This window comes from Leptidea sinapis, chromosome 1, assembly GCF_905404315.1.
Source record: "Leptidea sinapis chromosome 1, ilLepSina1.1, whole genome shotgun sequence".
NCBI classification, from domain to species: Eukaryota; Metazoa; Arthropoda; class Insecta; order Lepidoptera; family Pieridae; genus Leptidea; species Leptidea sinapis.
Genome location: NC_066265.1, coordinates 373,266 through 395,624, shown reverse-complemented (window position 1 = coordinate 395,624; position 22,359 = coordinate 373,266). Strand labels below are relative to the sequence as shown.

The 22,359-nt window shown below is 34.8% G+C and overlaps 1 protein-coding gene across 41 annotated transcripts in view; it reads left to right on the top strand.

Moving 5' to 3' along the window:
- The first annotated feature begins 1,223 nt into the window (after positions 1-1,223).
- The window catches only part of LOC126967978 (aldehyde dehydrogenase, mitochondrial), a 36,915-nt gene continuing 15,779 nt past the window's right edge, over positions 1,224-22,359 (top strand). For 18 of the 41 annotated variants that reach the window (XM_050812909.1, XM_050812827.1, XM_050812924.1 and 15 more), the window contains exons 1-6: positions 1,224-1,576; positions 2,525-2,673; positions 4,247-4,343; positions 12,903-13,071; positions 13,629-13,777; positions 22,182-22,284. In XM_050812909.1, coding sequence (XP_050668866.1) covers positions 1,475-1,576; positions 2,525-2,673; positions 4,247-4,343; positions 12,903-13,071; positions 13,629-13,777; positions 22,182-22,284 — 769 coding nt within the window. In that variant the 5' untranslated portion in view covers positions 1,224-1,474. The remainder of the gene's footprint in view (positions 1,577-2,524; positions 2,674-4,246; positions 4,344-12,902; positions 13,072-13,628; positions 13,778-22,181; positions 22,285-22,359) is intronic. The other 23 variants (XR_007730147.1, XR_007730109.1, XR_007730124.1 and 20 more) reach the window with 3 other exon arrangements.

Here is a 22,359-nt window from a genome sequence, read left to right as displayed (position 1 = left end):
AAGAGTATTGTTAAGTATTTGAGTATAATAGGGGCTCCTAGTTTAAGAGATTCGTTTGTTATGCCATCTGGTCCTGGGCTCTTTTCATTTTTAAGCACCTTTATGTGTGAGTACACCTCGTCTTCTTCTATTAGTTTAAATGCGGTGGACTTATTATTCTCGATGCTATATTCACTCTGTAGGTTGTCATTTTCTTTTTTGTTGTACAGTTTTCTATAAAAATTGGTCGCATGATCTATTACATCCCTTCTTGTCCTTGTTTCGCCAGAGCTGCTTTCTAGTTTTTGTATCCATTTCTTTTGTAGTGTCATTTCCTTATACGCTCTTTTAGCACTTTAATTGTTGTTAAGATTTCTGTTTATTATATCTTCTTTGTATTTTTTGTAATCGAGTTTTATGGATTTATTAGTTGTTTTGAATAATTTGGTCAGTTCGTGTTTCTGTACATTAGTTCTGGTTTTAGTGTGTATTAATTCTGATCTCTTCTTTATTAGTTGTTTTGTATGTTCGCTAAGTATTGTATGTTTCTTTTCTTGAATGGCTTCTTTGCTTTGTGAACTGCAGAGTATTTTTTCTGACAATATGTCATAGTAAGTTTGAACATTTTTTGGCAAACTGGTTGTCAAGCCTTCAAGATTGGCTTTTAAGCAATTGAGGTAATTGCCAATTACTTCACGGGTTTTAGGCATAAGAGTTGTGGTTTTGAAATGTTTCCTGCTTTTATTTTGGTGACCAATGATGATTGTTGCTCGTACTAATCTATGATCTGAAGGGAAGTTGACTGTGACTGTAGACTTATAATATAATACATAGTATTAATACATATTTTAAATATTAAAATCTATGAAACAAAATAAAAACATGTGAATAGATATAACAAATAACACAATATATTTCCTGAAGATTATTAGAGTTCTGACCTTAGTATATTTCAATAGGCAATGTAAGTGATTTTATGAAATTATTTTTGTTATGTTATGGTCCTATAATAAATAAATAATTATCATAACATGCTTTTCCATATTATTTAGTATGAGTATGTGACATTATGTCATACGATTTTATTCCGTGAGGGATAGTTTTAGTCTAATAATATGACAAAACCTAAAACTATTCCTGTCAAGTGTTGCTATCTAAAAGGGGCACATAGGGACTACTTCTATGGTGTCAATATTCTAAGGTACAAGTACTCGAGTTGTGTAGTGTGTACAAGTTGTGAACGTGTGGTAGACGGTAGTGAAGTGTGTCGCTGTCAAGTGATATCAATCAACTATCAACATCAATTAGTAAAACTGTTTTGTTATCTGTGGCCCCGGTATTTGCTTGTGCCGGTATTTTTATCCACATTCCACAAACTGAAACAGGTGGAGTTAGAGCTCGTTAGAGTAAAAGTGTTCTGTGAGTTAGAGTAATATTGTTCTGTGGGTGGAGAACGGTCGTCTTGAAGAATTGGCGTAATTAAACAATAATAAAAATGTTACGTGGTATTAACCGATTGAATAAACTTTATTCCGTCAAATATTCCACTGCTGCTGCGCCGGCGCCGAATACGAATCCAGATATATTTTACACTGGGGTAAATAGTGAATAATATTAAATTTTTAAATTGCAACTGCATTGTTCCTTTAGAAGAATTTGGGGGTTTTTCAGTGAAATATTATCTAAAACTGAATTGTATACTTTTACTTGATATTTTTTTATTTCAACGTTTCTTCTCTCTTAGAGCACCATTTGTTTCCGAAGTGGTGGTAGTATGATAGTGTCTATGATAGTGACATCAAAAATAATTGTAAAGGAATCAATTTTAAGAAAATAATTGCCTTTTTATATGGTGTTATTTCTAATAAATGTGCCTTGTTTGTACTGATTTTATCATATTCTACTACTTACATCTTATTATTATTTATTGTTATAAATTATTATTATATTTTAACAATTTATCTACTGTAGGAAGCAATAAAATAATATAGTACCTATCTCTTTGCTTACATATAAAGGGCCTTGTAAAATAATTATAAATGATAAAACAAACTTAAACACCTTAAATGTAAGAGATGTGTGTAGATTATTGTTTAAACTGTAAGTGCTCAGTATTAAAATTATATATAAATTAAAAATATAATAAACCCTATACGAAAGTCTGTTATAGCGAACAACCTTCTGGATCACTAGGCCTTGAACAAAAAACACACACAATACTGTTATACCCATTACCCATAGTTTGGAATGCCAACCAAAATACCCAACATGAATTCTATGGGCAACATCCTGGCTGAAATGATGGCATATAATATTATTAAAGACAAAACAAATAAAACAAAATTACCTAATGAGAAAATTACTTTGATTACCATTAATGGAACACATGTGCTCATAGTCTCAACAGATTAAACAAAAACTATTATTTTTATTATTTATCTATATCTCTTGGGGTGGTCTTTGGTCATCTGTTGATGGCCATCATTAAAAATATATTTGATAACAAATGTATCTCTTAAAGTCTTATATTTTTACATTGTTACAGTTGTTCATTAATAATGAATGGGTAAAGTCATCGGACGGAAAAACCTTCAAAACAGAAAATCCTGCAACTGGTCAGGTTATTGCTGAGGTTCAACAAGGTGGCAAGGCTGATGTTGATAAAGCTGTTAAGGCAGCTAAGGATGCATTCAGGTGTGTAACATAAGTGAATATAAAATAAAATATTTATTTAAATTATATATTTAAGGACACTCTAGCTTTGTTGAGAGTTTGCTTGTTTGAACACAGAAATTTCTAGATTTTTTCTTCAGATTTGAATAATTGTTTGTTTAAATCATGGCCAGATTGTTGAGGAATATCATTGGCTATCAACATTTAGGCATACCTCTTAGTTAACCTTAAATTTGGAATTTTGTGAAACATCACAAGTCAGAAGAAGTAGTGCTGACAAACTTCAAATATAATGCTATATAAAGATATTGCACAGAGGCACACACAAACCCTGCAGGATTCTGCCAGGAAGATCAGTGCCGGAACGAACTTGTGCCTTCTATATATATATATATATATCTATATATAGAAGGCACAAGTTCGTTCCGGTTCGTTCCGTTATATATATATATATATATATATATATCACTGTTGTGTAGGCCCCAAATATTATGTGATCCCCATTTGTAATATTATCGTGAAAGTGATTCTCAATTCAATAGTCATCTGGAAGGCAAATCAATCTTTTAGTAGCAGTCGACAAATGCAGAATTTATCTCATATCTGATCTAGTGCTCACCAGTATCCTCTTGGTCCGAATGGCCGTGTTTAGCTAACGCAGGGCTGCTCGAATTGTCGAGAATTTTCTACCACGGTTAGTGTGGAGATGACGTCTTCACCATCAGCAAAAGGTGACTCTTATGCTTGCTAGTACATCTATTCCTTGATAAAAGGTTATAAGAGGTAATTATAATAGGGGCTTAAGTATGAAATTTACGTTTTTGTGTACTGGCTACTTGCATTAAAATAAAACCTCCTTGTTGCGGAATATCAGAGTGAACCATTTATCAGATGCCAGCTAGAACATTCAATTTTGATTGTATAAAATTATTCAATCGTTGACCGCTACAAATAAAAAATTTACAACAGAACCGATTTGCTGGTCTCCTGCTTAAATGGGTAATGGACAATTTTTTTATAAGTACTTAGTGCTTAAGATTCTTTTAAGTTATGAGTAAACTTTTTGGACACTACATTAAATTTAAGATCTATAATGTATACTGTATGCAAAGCAATAAATAAATTTCATTTCATTCATTTAAAATCATAGATTTAAAAAGGTTCAACATTGGATTGGTCGATATTCGTTTTCCATTCATTGTTAAAATAAAAGTTGGATACAGTATGTTGAAGACTGAGAGTAATTTTTGAATTAAAAAGAAAGTAAATGAGGCAGCACAAACAGCTCGCAATATCATTGCTGTTGTCAGAGAGGATAGGGCTAATGAGCAAGTCCATTGGAGTCTCGAATTCCTCTGAAGCAGTACCTACATGTCAAGTAAATTAAAAGAAGTAGATTTTTATCTTATTGTACAACAAATACATATTATTAAAAGCTTTTAATTATCTTCCATCATCTGTGGTTCAGTAGACATATAAGTTACCCGAGGGTTAAGGTTTACGGAGGTATTAAAATATAGTCTAGTTGGAACTACTTTAAATATGTATCCTATTGAAATTGTCAGTTTTGATATAATTTGGTTGTGTGTGTCAGGTTGGGGTCACCGTGGAGGACCATGGACGCGTCACATCGCGGCTACCTCATCAATAAGTTGGCAGACCTTGCCGAGAGAGATAGAACTTACCTAGCTGTGAGTATGGCATCCCTATTTTCAAATATTTAATAATTGATTTAAAATATAATTTTATATCACTTATTGAACGTCACTATCTACCAGTCAGCAGTTGCGCAGTTGCGTTGCTGCTCAGAATTTTCCGTTGTTTGAGAATCCTGAGCGGCACTACGGCAGGGCGTATCCCTTACCATCATTTGCTTTTCTCGTGACTTATTATTTTAACACTCGTTTCTTACCTTGGTGTGTATGTATCTATGTAACGTAATCTTCACTCACATTAAAGGTGAACACACTTATCCGAGCCGAAAGAGTAGCAATTCAATTTTTTATGGACCTACTCTGTCCCATTTTTCTTTGGTTCTTCAGAATTAGTGATTAAATAATCAATTTATGCCCGACCCCCGGTGGTGTTTTGTGCCAAAGATAATATAATGAATAAAGTATTATTTTCATAAAAAATTCATGCCACTCGCTTAAGGCTGCTTTTTCACAAGAGATGTTTTCCTTTATTTATTTAGGGGCTTTTATATGTACCTACATTTCAGCTCCATTATAATGTAAGTATATTAACACTAAAACAAAAGAAAAACAAAATTCTTAACTTAACAAACTAAACAAAAATTCACAAGAGATGTGCTATACTTATATATATACTTATACACACATCCAGGATATGAAAGCTAACCTAAGAAAGTATGTGACCGCTTACACCGATTGTAATATATGTAGCCGAGCGAGTAAGGTGCGCTACTTTCTGCGGATAGCTCCACCATTTATGTATCTGTGCATATTAAAAACACTACCTAGAATCCTTTTCCATTAGGACTTAGCAGTATGATATGCGGACCAATGACAGGCTACGTAAATTGACTTTCTTGTGGTAAGGCAGACTTCGGCTCGTGGATGACGTAACAAGAAGCCTTCTGAACAACTGAAACAAATCGTGATTTGGCTGGTCTTTTGCCAGCAAGGTTGTTTTTCCTCGTATTACATAAAAATATTGAAATTACTGTTTTTTATCTTGTATTAGTTCAAGAGATCCTTAAAATTATATAAAAGTGGCGCGGAAGCATGACTTGTCACCAATTATTTGTTTAATGTTGTCGAATGCGTCTTTATAATACTTGCAAGTCACGTTTCATAATAACTCCACCAACATATCAAACAAACATTTTCTCAAGGTATTAGGTACATTATGAAATAGCGTTGGCCAGATACATGAGTACCTACGACGGTAGCGCCCAGCTCTACACTACTTGTGTCGGTTTGAGGGGTGCTGTAATTAATTAAATTATAATAGACTATAAACTGGCTGCTACTGTCTTATCAGGACATCAGTCAAGATTGTAATGAGCATGGCGTTGTCACCTACCATCATATATTATAAACATCTTGCTCGTGTCGTCGACTCTTGTCACAAACAAAATAATATCCGAGAGAGTAGGTAGGTACTTACAAATCTCAATGACAAAGACTTTCGCAGTAGTCAGATTTGCAAAGTTAGAAAAAACGATCGAAAGAAAACTTTTGGAATGAACGCTGCCTTAAAGTTGAGAGAGGAAAATAAAGTTACAAATTTAAACTTTAAATATTACATATCACCTTCTTTCCCAGGTAGCCTACTATGGTTTTACAGAAAATACGAACACAGACGGTCTCAGTGATAGATGGGCAGGGTAAAATTAATTTTTCAGATCGTGCGAATATAACTAGTGGAGTATCCCAAGGCCCCTTATTTTTATTCTATACTTAGCTGACATTATATTTAAAAAATAAATAACTTAAATCAATCATATTTACGTTGATGATATAAGTACAACTTTATTTTTATTTTCCGCCACATGAAGTCCAACAGGCTATAGATGTTAGAAATGCTGATCTTCACGAAATATTCATGTGGTCAGAAAGAACTCGTTGATTATAAACCCGGATAAAACAAGATTGTTGATCTTCGGCAGCTGTAACGGCTTGCTTGGAATTAATTAACGAGTACAATATACGACTAGTCATTAATGATAAGCATATCGAACGCGTACACGAAGTTCACAATCTTGGATTGATAATAATTGATAACGATGAATGTAAACAATTTGTTATTTTTAAAGTGATATCCCATACTTCTGGGATTAATTAAGTAACCAAAATTTATAAGCGCTCGAACGGAACCCAAGAATTCGCTGGTTCGAGTCGAATTTTGGTTACAAATTTAATTTAAATGGATGAGTCTGATTTGAAAAGCATATAAAAAAGGATTTTTAAACAGGTTTTACAGATTAAAAATTTTACACCCAATCAGTCCTGTCCCATTTATAACTGTTTGTGTGGCTTGTTTTGTTTAAACATACCGATACAGTTTATGGTCCGAGGTCGTTTGACAGAACAATACAAAGAGTACAAAATGTACGTGCTCGGTGTTGGTGGGATATACCGGCCCGACAAAACATTTTCTATGCCTCAGATGAAGAAGAAGCAGATGTTTTTAATATGTTTGGTCGTAGGTGATTTTATTTAGCCACGCTTTTACGTGTTGTCAAAACAAAATCACCAAAATATTTATATAATAAATTGGAATGGCTATGTTCAAGGCTTACGGCACCAGTTTCGTGCACTACTATATATTTTTATACCTTCCTCCTTTCATATTCCTGGCACTTGGTTCTCTGGCACCTTTCATTCATTACATTCAATTTTCAACTATCGCCTCTACATGAATGCCGCCTGCATTCCAGGGATTCCGTCCCTGTATACTGGGAGGGTAGAGTACACAATAAGGTGCTAGACGTTTCCAGGACGATGACATATTATGTATCTTCATATATGCAAGGCTCCTGCGATTCCTCTGGTGTTAAAGAGTATGAACCGCGGCGATATCCATCAGCTGACCCGTACGCTCGTTGGTCACCTCTGATATTGCGGATATGATATCCATAGCGTGGTTCGTTTTCATTTTCAAACAGATTGTTTGTTTTTAGTTGATTGATTATTTTTAGAGTTCTCCTTAGTAAAATTAAATGGAAGATTTTAGAGTACCTAAAGTCAATCAAATTATTACGACAGTGTAATGTAGCTACAATTATCATAATTTTTGAAATCGGTGTCCTCCCGCCGCGGCCTCTCTCGCCTCCTCACGTCGCGCGTGCGACACAAGCACATCTCACCTATATCTATGTATGTAGTTATAAACCTACCTTGACACCGACTCCCAATATAACAATTAAATAATACTTAATTAAATAAAAAAAGAATCATCAAAATCATCATAACAAACAGGAACCTCCTCTTTTGTTTAAGTAGGTTTAAAATAAAACCAGCAGACGCCGACATAAATGAAGACATCATCAAGGCGAAGTTAATAATACGAAATATATATTTTTTGTTTATATTAATAAGGTAAAAACATTTTATATAAATATAATTATAATCGTGTTTAAATTACTCTGTCTTAATTATTACTCTGGCAAATTTTTGCTCTCACTGATCTTTTTGTCTCGAATCGAAATTTCCGTCGAAAATGTGACGGCCACAGACATATTATATTATACTAGCCTAAACACGTCAGGTCGTAATATTGATTAGTCAATGTGTGCGTTAGATAGTGGTTTAATATTCAAAATACTAAGGAGACAAGCGTGACTGACTTACAATAAAAAATTGGTTACATTAACAATATTACTCAATCACAAAACATAAAAAAATAGTTGAACAATCGCCTATGCTATACATACATGAACAGTGAACACCGGCGTTCCTCTGTTTAAAGTTTTCGTGTGTTATGTATTCAATCACTCGTGTAAACACAATTTATTGAACATTATAATATTATGGTCTTCTCACACTCGAGGGCTGAGCGCCGACTGCTACGACTCGTAACTAAATATATACCATTATTGCTATCTCTAATGGATATAACTTAAATGCATGCACAAAATTATTAAATAAAACAAGATTGCAAATAACATTCTAAGATACTAATTGTACTATGTACTAAGTAAAACTTTACAATTAAGAGTAATTAGTAATAGAAATGTCATTTAATTTCGCTTATGTTCGCCAATAGTATTTTTAAATGGTTCTCAGTTCGTAAGTGGGTTGTTCTTATGATACATTGATAAATAAATCAGTTCACGCACACCACGATCTTCTCGTGTTTACTTAACAGGTACCTACTTGTACTCACTACTCAGGAGTCAGCACTGAGGTGCGAGAATAAGACAGTAGGCGCCATTTTTATGCTAGCCAATTACTTGTGTTTGAAAAGTCGAGGACCTATCTGCCAAGGCAACAATTCGCATGATAAGAGAAGAAGAATTACTTTGCCTACTTAAGTACATACGCCTGATGTCTACTTTTCTTCATCTAATGTTTTTTATGATTCTGCATGTTAGAGAACTTTTGCGCCGATCAAATGAACAAAGAAAACAGAATGATTATCTATGACGGGAGTAATAGCGGCAGGGGCGTCCCGGTAAGCGATTGTCAATCGACTGAATATCTACCTCGAGGCTTTCGCGCGCCTGTGACACGCAGAGTGACACACGCCTTGTAAAACTAATATTCTAATCTTAAGGTACGTACGTACGTTACGTACAAATAACGCGCGGCAAACCATCGACTATAGACGCGCGTGCTCGAACGTCCCGTGGGGCGATCCGTTCGCTGCCGGATTTTGAGACAGCATCAAATGAGCTATCGTCGTTAGGATGTTTTAGTTTGCGCTCGCGCGGCGAATACCTAAAAATGAACAATTAAATTGACTGTTTTGATGATGATGGTGATGACCGCTGCCGCCGATCAAGACTCGACCCCGCTAACAGGCTAGACATCGGCGTAAACGACGCGAATCGCGAACAATTTTCGGCCGCACGGCTGCTAGCCAACAAAGTGCCTTCCGCCCGTCTCCCCCTTAGTGCCCCGCGGGAATATTTCATTTATATTTCTTTACGATTTACCGATTTTATTTAGTTAGCTTTTCAGTTTGACAAAATGTCGTCGGAAAATAATAAACTTACGTTAATGAAAACCAAAATAAAGTTTATTGCTGTTAGCGAATTACAATATTCATAAAGAAATAGGTAGTTTTTGTTGGAAGATATTTGGCTGGCTGATTATTGATTGGGTTGGATGGGAAAATACGAATAACAATCACTAGATCAAGTTTAGTTTGTGTAGAAATCGCCAAACAAAATAATGATTAATAATTGTTCGGGAGGTACCTAAGTAAAATTAAAAATTCGTGAAAAAGCTTCTAAGTGCTTTATGCTTTACCTACCTACCTACCTACTACCTCCTCCTCGCGTCGTATTCCTTACTGCGGGGGTCGTGATTTCTCTGAGGATTCAACTTTTTGACAATAGTTCTACATATGTGTCTGTCTTTGGCTACGTCACTGCACGTGTGCGGATTTGGTCAGACCATCTTATAGGGCTGCGACCTCTGGGGCGTCGTCCGTCTACCTTCCTAGTAACCATCAGTTGTTCGAGGTTGTGCCATCTTTTCTGGCGATATGTCCAAACAAGTCTAAGACCACCGTATGCCTGTAGAGGAGGCAGATGGATGAAAGTCTGGTTTTTACACCTAGAGGGTGAAGAATGGATTGGTTAGTGCGGAATGCTGTCCAAGGTATTTGAAGCATGTTCCTCCAGCACCACATCTCAAAGGCACCAATCCGATCTCTGTCGGCCTTCTTTAGTGTCCATGTCTCAGCTCCATAGCTAAAGATAGAAAAAGTTTGAGTATTGCCTAGTCTCATTTTAGTTTTTCGTGAGATGTTACCTACCTACGTTACATACTAAATTATGGTTGGGCTTTGATTGCTTTTATACAGTCATTCAGGCCGTCGTTTACGCCGTCTCCGCATATTTCGACATCGGTCCACATGACTAGTATTAGAAGTCTCCAGGTGCCGGAACTTCAAAAGTTATTGCTAATTTAGTTTACAAGAATGACCTGGTCTGTCTAGTTGCCGCGGGCTGTTCAAGCAGGATCGCGCGCGGCAATCGGGTTCTACTAAATTAATATCAACATATTGGCTCGCGCGGCAAATAAAGGTCAACTCGGGTTGTACACACCCTTACAAACCGTAATCTTATTATCAAATCTTCGATTATACACAGATTATGTAACTTATTGTAGTATAAATTACAAGTGTATTTTAAATTTTCAGTCGTTAGAGTCGTTATAGTCGCTAAGAAACCGTGTGATGTGAAACGACCCTTTGTTCAAAGCCGCGATGACCCTGAGCTATCGCTACCAACAATATTGCTATGTATGATAATGCCAAGGTTGAGGCCAATTTTGACTGTTGTTTATCATTTTATGTGATACACGTTTGAGTGATAAAAACATTCGCACTTACATTTGATACGTTATATTATATCTACTTATTTTGAAATACTAGGCATTACTTGTAATAATAATATTTATCTTATTGTTATTGTGTTGTTGTTCCATAAAACATACACAAATTATAGGAGTGCGTGCTAAATGTGTTCGATATTTGTTACAAATGTTGTCACGTTGGAACTTAGGTACTCTTCTTTGGCACATGAACACTTAATACATAATGAACTGACAATATAGCCAGGAGGCAGACAAAATGTAAACACATCAAATGGTGTTGTTCTAAAGTAGGCTATAGAGTATTTTCACAGTAGACATATATATCAGTATGGACACTAAGCCTTGTTGATAAAATTCTTACGTATATGTGCGTACACTCCATTGAAGCAATAGGGTTGTCAGGTTATTTTTCTAACCGACTTTAAAAAAGGATTTTTGGAACGAAGTTCCTTATGGGGCGCTGCAGAGCGTAAAAGTAAAAAAGCGTAAGATTTTTTTGTATAGTGTATGTATGATAGCTACACAGTGTATAATGCAATATTGTAGTCTACATGATGACTGTTATGAAATGTTTTTAAACAACATTTTATTGAATGTTTTTCTTGGAAATATATTTTTTTGATTGTTTTTCTAAATTCTCGTTGAAATATTGACTTAAAATAAAATTTTAATTAATTACAGCTTTAAAATATGTGTTTTCATACTTAGTCTGTTGAAGTTTCACTTCTACCACAGTCTTAAGAAACTTCCCTGCAGTCATCCCACGAACATGTCTAGACGGGGCAATTATTGTTTTCGTCAGTGTCAATAACGAATATGACATCTATTTTGAGATGCGATGGCAGATGTAACATTTCATGTAGCAGCAGCTTCATGTAGCTCCATCTTGGATGAACATTTTGACAGCACTATAGAAAGTGCTGTCATAATGTTTCAGGACCCTCAAAAACCATGAAAACGACACGCGTGACGAAAAACTAGATAATTGACAAAACACATGTAGGTAAGTATTTTGTCCAAAATAAATAAATATAAAACATCCTAGAAAACCATTAAACCACACTCATAAAGAAGAGAAATGATAATAATATTGCAGCACCCATCTTAGTGTAAATTGTGAATTATGTTCACGAATTTATTATAATCGATCTCACGGACTTATAATTCGAATACCTACTAATTATAATAATAATTTAACAATTAATCATTTTTATATACTATACTACATTATAGTTTAAAAAACGAAAGCTGGAGTTTTGATGGAGCCGAGTTCAAATAGCCGTATACCACGCAATATGTTGACATTTTTAAATAGATCGCGGAAACAAACAACAACGTGACACTCGACTCGTATTGACCGCGAAAACTGCTTAGGGGCCTCGTCGATGTGCATTTTTGTGTGAGTGTGTCATTTCAAACGTTTGTAGGGAGTTTTCGTACTGGTACATATGTCTACTGTAGTATAGATCGTAAATATAATATAGATAGTAAATATCAACCCAAAACTTGACGGAAATAAAATAAAGGCTACATTTGCATTTGATATTATACCTACAGCGGCAATCTAGAATGACGACATTAAATAAACACACAGTTGGAGATATCTGACCGAAGTTATAAACTAGTTGTTTAGCAACACACTGTACTTATATTCTGTTCAAATTAAGTCAAATGACTTTATTCATGTAATGTTTTCAAAAGTTTTCTTTTCTTTTTATATTTACCACCACTTCGGAAAAGTTTGAACATTAATGAGAGAAGTGGCAAGAAACTCATTGGCACTCTTTTAAATTAATATTTACATTTTCATCGTTTAACAAATCATTTCAATTACTATAAATGTAAAGTGATGCAACAAAATTACTCAAGCGTCAAATACTTAATACTTTACACGAGTACCTAAAGTAAATGTAAAATAGTACAAAATAAAAGTTATTGAGTTCAGTAGCTGCATCATCCACACACACCGTAAATAAATAAAGGTATTTTTCGAGCATTTTATTAGCGATTATAAAATAAATAAATTATTATTATTTGTTTATTTAATCCCAGAAGTGAGGGTTATCACTTTAAAAACATAACAAATTGTTTAAAATAAAAACTTTAATATTAAAAATATGAGGCAAAGAAGTTAACACAATCGAACTTTCCAATGTGGTTATTGCATCACTAATTATTGTTTAATACAATAGTGTACATGAGCAAATAAAATAGTTAAAAATCGCTTTGATTCAGAGCTTGGAGACCTTGGACAACGGCAAGCCATTCCTTGCCTCGTACTACGGCGACGTGGCGTCCCTGATCAAGAACCTGCGGTACTACGCCGGCTGGGCGGACAAGAACCACGGCAAGACGCTGCCCATCGACGGCAAATACTTTGCGTACACACGGCACGAACCTGTCGGTAAGTACCTACTCGTTACCAGTTTGTTTGTTACGCAATCTGCTTTAATCCTTATACATAAAAATATTTATAATAAGTAAGACATTAACATTATTGTGAAATTACTTTCCTTCCATAATGGTGGTGGCAGTTCGAAAAGTTTTTTTAAAGAATAAGTGATCGGACGAATACGACGTTCAACTGATGTCAGGGCGATGTCAGTGTCTATTATTATATATTATATAGTGATTATTAAAATTTTTCAGTATCAAGATATGAGATGCTTAGCCTTTATTAACATAGTAAAGTCAGTCAACAAACTCTAAAACATGTTAAAAGTGTTGATTGTTGAAAATATGAGTGAAATATCATTCGAACCAGAGTCACGACTAGAAAAATGTATCTCGAAGATGTATTAGTATAGAAAAAATTGCAAAATTTATTAACAAATTCAGATGGAAAAACAGTCACAGAGGCTTGAGGAAACATATGTGTACTTATAGATTTTAGATAGATATCACACATCATGAATGAGGATAATGGAGTACACACTTGATATTATTTTGTAATTATTGCAGGTGTGTGTGGCCAGATCATACCATGGAACTTCCCACTGCTGATGGCATCGTGGAAGCTGGGTCCCGCGCTGGCGACTGGCAACACCGTGATACTCAAGCCGGCGGAGCAGACTCCTCTCACCGCCCTCTATCTAGCACAACTGGTGAAGGTAGGTCAGAACGTGCCCCACTTGAGACGGGACATAGGACGACACCTTGCAGCTGAATGAAAATTAAAACGTCGTTAGTTACAAAATGTGGTCAAATTAGCTTTAATACTGTTATTTGAAAGAAGTTCAGCTGAATTTAGTGATGATGAATTTATATACTTAGTTATTAATACACTATATAAGTGGTATATTTGTAAACAAAAATAATTGGCAACAGTGAGTTCTTATGAAACTAACTCTTAGTTATTGCTTTTTCAGAGTTAATAATTTGCCAAGCCGATCTTATTTAAGTATCAGATTTCTTGATTTTCTCTCTATATAAAGATTTAGCTTGGATGAAAGTTTCTAATAATTTGTGACATAATGATGTAGCCAACGTACATTAGTGGTGTAAAGGACCTTCTGTAATATAATACATACGATACATCTCTACTCTTGTGTATGCCAGTTGTTGTCCGAGTACTAAATGTAATCTGGTTTGTATTATAGTCTTTATTGATTTTACTTTTCATATTAATTTCCTCACAGTTACAGATGTAATACAATAGTGTGTTATACATATCATTAGGACTGTCTGAATTTGAAGTCAAGTAATATATTTCCTAGGTTTTCACACAATTTTATCAATAGTCTATAATAAATTGCCGGAATAATTGTTCTCGGACTATTAATGAATGTGATCATTTTATATTTGTGTAAGGGCGAAATCCGTTTATTAATCACTTTGCAAATACTTTAAAGTTAATAGTTCGTAGTGTGTTCGCTCGCTAGGGGGCTCGGAGAACACAATTAACGTTAAATGAATGTAATAATATCTTCAATCTAATCCACTAATATGTTTATATATTACAAACCCCACAAACTAGGACTTTTTTAATCGTTTTTAAACGTTCTAAGAATTTCTTTCATTATAGATATCAAAAGTAGCAAGTTAGTATTGTATCAAGTATGTAAGTATAATACGGAGCACGCTCTTGTTTCAAGACAAGGTGACCCGTTTGTATGTTCGTCCATCCTTCATAAAAAAAGAAAAGCACGTTGTGATGTACGCGACAGAGCCGCCAGTTTTAATTAATTCAAATGATTTACTATATTTGACAATGTCTTTATCTAATATTATGGTTAATAACTGGCTGTCATCAAAACAGCTCTCGTATCATTTTATAAACAGCAATTGTGTTCACACACAACTTGCATATTTATGTTTCAATTACATTCAGCAGGGACTTGAGTGTTCATTCATTCATTCATTCAAACGTAACACGTAGGCTTACCAATTTTTCTAGAAGTTATTAAAGAGTTATAACTTTTTAATTTCCTCCAATAAATTGTCACATTGATATTATATTTTGACGTAACTTATTATAACGGTGTTACCAGTATATTTCGTTAAGTAATTTGAAGGTCGTTTTTTGTGTGCGTGCCTGATATGTGCCAAGAAAGTCTGTTAAAAAAGTATTTTAGCGTAGCTTATTAGTGTTATACTTTATAAAGTACACATTTATAATAAATGGAGTGACTCTATTGTAGATTACAGTTGACAGACCTAGTCACACATGACGATTTGTCATAACTATTTTTGCCCATTTTTATTTAATGATTGGTAACCAACTGCGTGAAATGCAATCGTAATAGAGTTGTCTCAATCCCGCTGTGTGTGTGTACTTTTTTATAGAGAGAGGAAAATAGTATTACGTTTTGTCATGCCTTTATGTTGTAGTAATACAAAGTATATATAAATATATCCATCATCAACTTGTGATTCCGTCGTGATGCCGCCGCTAGATATTACTTCACGTTGATCTTCCGGGCCCGGCGGCTATACAGGATGTAATTGTTAAGTGAACTTTTCTTAATCAGTAAAATGACATGTTATATATATAACTAGTTATTGATAAGGCAGAGTACATCATGTATATCTATCTCGCCGATGCTCTGCAATGCAGTCATATCTTAATATATATAAATCTCGTGTCACAATGTTTGTCCTCAATGGACTCCTAAACTGATGAACGGATTTCAATGGGGATTACTTCATGGAGTGCAGTTTAGTCCAACTTAAGAGATAGGATAGTTTTTATTTCGATTTGGGACCCATAATTATTTTTATTTCCAATATTTGTTTTGTTTGGACATATTTTCTGTGAGAGTATTTTTGACGCGCGGTTTGACAGTTCTGCTGTGAAACAATTCCATTATAACAACAAGGAGCATATTATTATGTTACAATGAAAAATTATTGACAATTTCATCAAAAACGGTATTTTATTTATTATGTACAGAACAACGTCGGTCTGGTCAGCTAGTAGTCACATATTTCTAAACTCACTCTTTCTAAACAGTTGACATTTTGTCGGACTGTGTATTATTATTGTTTTTTACAAATATATATATATATAATGTACGTATTATTTCCAAGTAGTATGTACCTATATCCTGTTCGTTATAAAACATACAAATTATGTCCTTACTTTATATAAATTTAATACTTAGACATTTTTGACTGTATAAATCACACTGTTACCATTGAATGATGTGTTTATCATTAATTCTTAGATACATATACCACAATTGTACCTTTCATAAGTTTATATAAATGTGTAATATATGTAATGTTGATGATCCAAATCAATATATACATATAAAACCCACAATGACGAACAATCAAATTCAGAAAAGTTTTTTTTACAAAAGTATTTAAAGTATTATTTTAGTGCTACATTGTTTGGTTTGTCTGTGGTGTCAATTTAATTACAGAGTAGGTGCAAGGTGACCAAGATTCGTAACGGATTGTTCTCACTTTAATGTTCGATTGTTCCTTTGTTTATTGTTACCACTAAATACCTACTTGCTAATATTTGCGTTCACAAATTTACTTAAAATTGTGTAATATAATTTTATTACTACTTATCTACCAGTTTTATTTAAGGTCGAATATAATAATATATAAAGGCACCCTGAGATAATTTCTTGCGCTGTTTTTTCTGAGCCTCGTTTTGTTTTCATAAGCTGTGGCATGTTACAAACAACTTTTTGGAACACTCCTTACTAGTTGCACCAGATCAAAGAGTATAATAATGTATAGGGAAAAGAGAGCCGTCTCTACGCATTATGAGCTGTTTATTTGAAAACTAGCGCCATCTGGAGATCTGCCCCGAAAATAACTATATACGAGGGGCGGTCAAAAAGTTCGCGGAATGGCGGGGTTGGCGGGGGTGAGGTCGCTCCTCCAGGTAGCCGCTACTTGAGTAACTCATAATTACTATATATGCCAATTTCTAGCCTAATTGGGTCATTAGCTTTCGAGTTACAAACGAGTGAACAAGTAAATCGGGAACAAACTAGCCACTATGGAGAAAATTGAACATCGCGCCGTCGTAAAGTTCCTCACCAAACAAGGAAAAACGCCTCAAACTATTTTGCAAGAGATGTTAGCTGTTTACGGAGACTCTGCTCCTGGTAAAACCATGATTTACAAATGGCACGGCCTTTTCAAGCAAGGAAGGGAGTCAATTGAAGATGATCCTCGACCTGGACGGCCCATTGAGGCCACTACGCCGGAAATCATTGAAAAAGTTGAAAAACTTGTATTGGAAGACGGAAGGTTGAAGAAGAAACAACTTGCAGCATCAGTTGGAGTATCAGAAACCACAATTTTAAATATTCTTCATCAACATCTTGGCATGAGTAAAGTGTGTTCAAGGTGGGTCCCGAGAATGCTCACGCCGCTGCAAAAACGTGAGCGCGTCAACTGTTCCCGCGAGTATTTGGACCGCTGTGGAGAAGTTAGGGAAGAAATTATGGCCCGAATTGTAACCGGTGATGAAACTTGGGTTCACCACTATGAGCCTGAGTCAAAGCAGGAGTCGATGCAGTGGCACAAAAAAGGCACACCACCCCCAAAAAAATTTAAAGTGTCGCAATCGGCCGGAAAGATCATGGCGACTATTTTTTGGGATACTGAAGGTATTCTTTTGATCGATTATAAAGAACGTGGTGTTTCTATAACGGGAGAGTACTACGCTTCCCTATTGGACCGATTAAAAGAAGCTATTAAAGAAAAAAGAAGAGGAAAACTGACAAAAGGTGTACTCCTTTTGCACGACAACGCGCCCGTTCACACGAGTCATGTTGCGACGGCTGCCATTCATCGATGCGGTTTTGAACAACTACGCCATCCACCCTACAGTCCAGACCTGGCCCCTAGCGATTTTTATTTATTCCCAAAGATGAAGAAAGAGCTGCGTGGAAAAAAATTTAGAGACGATGATGAAGTCAAGTCGGCGATTTCGGCGTATTTTGACGCCCAAGACAAAACCTATTTTTTCGACGGTATTAATAAGTTATATGCCAGATCCCAAAAATGTATTCGTGTTAAGGGGGAATATATTGAAAAGGAAAAATAACATAATGTATCATTTCATCTTTTTTCCCAGTCATTCCGCGAACTTTTTGACCTCCCCTCGTATAAGCTCGAAATTATAAAATTCATTTTTAATGCTGTGACGCAATTAAATAACTAACTCTACTTTTTAATGTAGGTACTGCAATTTTTACCATGTTGAAATTGCGCGTAGAATTAGTTATTTAATCTTGCCACAACATAGAACATAAAGGATAGATTTAGTAGTAAATATGCAAAATGGAACACGAGAGCTACATACATGCACAAACGATAGAAGTAGCCGCCATTTTATGAAAAGTGGGCACTTGGGCAGTGACACAAATAAAGAAAAGTTGAAAGGTTTCAAAGCGAGTGACAGCTGACAAAGCTTTCATTTTCGGGCCAACTAACAGATGGCACTACATTCTTCTGAAAACGTCACTTTAAGGCGTCTGTCCCACCCCTGCACCAGACCGTAGACGCGAGCAAAAGGACCTACTCCATAACATGTGGCCGGAAGTGCGCTCTGTACGTAAAGCGCTAGAATGAGGGCCGCCCAGTATACCTCATACTTCAACATTACATTATGATATTATGTAGATATGTATTTCAGCCATTATGGTTGGTAAGTGCTTGCTGTAAGGGCTATTGGTAAATTGATATTAATTTCGTTTCATTGTTTTTTTTACCGGGAAACTTATTTTACTGTTGCTTCAAATTAATTTTTATAACAACTCCTTCATGTTACTTATGAGACTGTCCAAAATCCATATAATATGCACGGACTAGGAAAAAAGGACTCCGCAACGTTTTTTTTTTATTCATTTATTGCAGTAGCCTTTACAAATTTCATGAGTACAGTCTGCCTAACTACGTAAGTAGTTTGTCGGCAGCAGCTCTCGTGGAAAGATAATACTAACAATAATAAATACAATACTAACTATACTACTTACAATAATACTAAATTTACACTATTAACCTAAAACTACTATTAAACCTAATGTACAGCATTAAACTTATTTCTTATTGTTAATTAACACGGCATAGTAAAGTTAAAATTATAAATGAAATATTAAATAAACTTATACTAAATTCATTTCATGGGCACAGTGAGAGATAATGTTTTGTGAGAATTTGTTTAAGGTGATTTTTAGAGGAAACATCTTTTAGCAAATCCTGTGGCAGTTCATTTATGACAGCGAGCACTATCCAGCGTTTTTCTCTTATGTGAGTGTGTGCGTTTTTCTGTTACGTGATAATAGAAAGTAAAGCACCTTTATGCTAGTGTGTGTGCGGTTACGGGCTATACCAGTTACACAAATTTTTCTCTATTAAATAATCATAGATCCACGAATACTTTTATAGTATTGTATTAACACATTTTCACAACGCACGACGGCATTTTTAAAATATTTTATTGCGACGCAAACTGATCTGTCACAGACGATGGCAAATCTCATAATGGCGGCCGATAGGCTTGTATTAGTGTAAGTGTATGCGTGGGGCTATGTATTTACACGTTTACCGGCTTATTTTGGTGCCTCACTGTTATGTAAAGTGACACGGAGTCCTTCTTTTTTTACTCGTCCGTGATAATATGTAATAATCAAATTCGAGCAACAAAGAACAGCTCCTCGCTAGCGGGCGCTGTCCCTAAATCAATATATTTAGCACGACATACCATCGTGACAATCATTTAAATCTGTATCAAGGGTACCTACCGTTTGCCACAGTGCTTTCAAATTAACATGCAACTTTTATGTTATTCTCAAGTAATGAATAACGAGACGAAAAAAAACTCAAAGATATTCATATAATGACCATGTACGGCCAATATATTTATAGCAATCTCCTGGACGTACATAAACATTATAATTTATACAGTAAAATAAGCGACAAACATAATTTGAACACTAGAAATAACTAGATTCTTATAGTGCCCCCTACTAGGCTCTGTAAAATAAACAATTCTTTTCCATGCGATGGTATTAAATTTTACAAAAAATTACCAAAACGTTTATCAGAATTATCAATAAATAAATTTAAATCTTTTAATAAACGCAAACTTATGTCGTAGGCTTATTACAGTATTGAAGATTACGTAAACGATATTACAATATGGAAGTGAATAGTATTATAGTTGTTTTTTTATTTCGTTAAATCTTTGAAAAATGAATACTATATTAATTATTGCTTTCATAGTTTACGGTAATTAATAATCTACTTCACCCCAAGCAATTTGTTTTTACCAAAGTTAAGTTAACCATGGATGCTGGAATGGCACTTGTCAAGCATGTGTTTGACGGCTGGGAGGACTCCTATGATGCAATAGCTATTTTCTAAAAGAATTAAATTGATTCACAAATAATAATAAACCTATTGTTAAATAGTAAAGAACACAATTGTGTTCCATTTCAACTACCAAAAGTGAAACAAACAAAGGTAAATGTAATGCTACATTATAAAACTGGAATTTGTATCAGATCTGACTGTTTTTCTTGTCATAATCATAGATAGTAAAGTACAGTGGGGCGCACATATCACTAACTTAGTAAATATTCTAAGTGATGTGAATACATGCTGTTTGATTTATTTTGCATACTTCCATAATATCATTATGTCACACGGGGCTGCAATTTATAGAGCTTCGGGCCCGTAACCCTTGCCTCGCAATACATACATACGAATATAATAAGTTGTTATATGATTTATAAGATGGGCTCGGAGTTTTTATCTCTTCTTCTTATAGCCCCTTCACTAAGTGATGTAGCTTCATGACGTGTACCAGGTATTGTTACATTAAGAATGTTATTGTCACAACCTACAGTAAATAAATTATTATTAAAAACCTACAGTAAGTAAATAAATATTAAGACACCTTAATACGAACCTTAGACTCAAGAAATAGATATAGTTTTGTGAAATAAAAATAAAAATATTTACACTATAGGTTCATGTTCACCAGTGATGTGAACACACCCACCTTACAGTACATTTATTGTCCTGATATAATTTTTGCATATCATAATTCTAATATTAAGTAATTTTATAGTATTTTTGGACTCGAGATGTCATCTATAAAAGAGTCGTTAATTGTGAATGTTTATAAATAATTTGTCATGTTTTTAAAGTGATAACCCTCACTTCTAGGATTAAATTATTTACACAAATAAAATTTGAAAAATAAATTTTATGAACGATGCGGGACTCGAACCCACGACCTCTTGCGTTCCGTGTAAGTGCTGTGTATTGTGTATTAATCCTAGAAGTGAGGGTTATCACTTTAAAAACACATAAAATTGTTTAGATTTACAAGAGCGACATCGAAAGTCAATTTTCTAATATGCAAATATTGAGGTTGAGCAGGTTATCAACTGTAAAGTAAATCCTGTAGAATGTAGATGATGCCACAATCTGAGAGTTAAACAAAGCATACAAAATTTTATAACGATGCGTCACTCGAACGGTTAGCTCAGCTGGTTAGAGCATCGGCACGGAATGCCGAAGATCGTGGGTTCGAGTCCCGTATCGTTCATAAAATTTTATTTGTGTGAATGTTTATGTCTTTTTTCATTTGGTGTCTCCAATCTTTTTCATGGCCTATTGTAAAGTATATTATTTCAGAAGGAACTGTTATACGGGAATAATCAATCTGGTTTTCATCATTCATCTAGAATATAGTAACAATGGAAATAGTAGAGTTAGAAAATGAATGGTGCGGCTCAAATCCCGAACTAGACTGACTGCTCTCTGAAAGTCATTATATAAACTTACAAAATGCTAGTAAGGCATTTTTTTTGTAGCGTCCTCAGTGACCTATCTACAATAGAACCCTCGTTGTATATGAAGCCACTATATCCCGAGATATAATCACTATTCTGTCAGTGTATACCACTACATCATATAAAGCGTATTATCCCTTTCTTTAAAATAAACTGTGATTTTAAACAAAGTGATGGGAAATCCCCAGTAAATGCCGTGGAACATGCAATTGTTTTAACTATTCCTTGTTTTATACAGGAAGCCGGATTCCCTGAGGGCGTGGTGAACGTGGTGCCAGGGTTCGGAGACGCGGGCGCCGCGCTCGTCGACCACAAGGACGTTGACAAGATCGCATTCACTGGTATGACGTAACATTATATGACAATAAGGAATGAGACGAGCAGGATGTTCAGCTGATGGTAATTGATACGCCCTA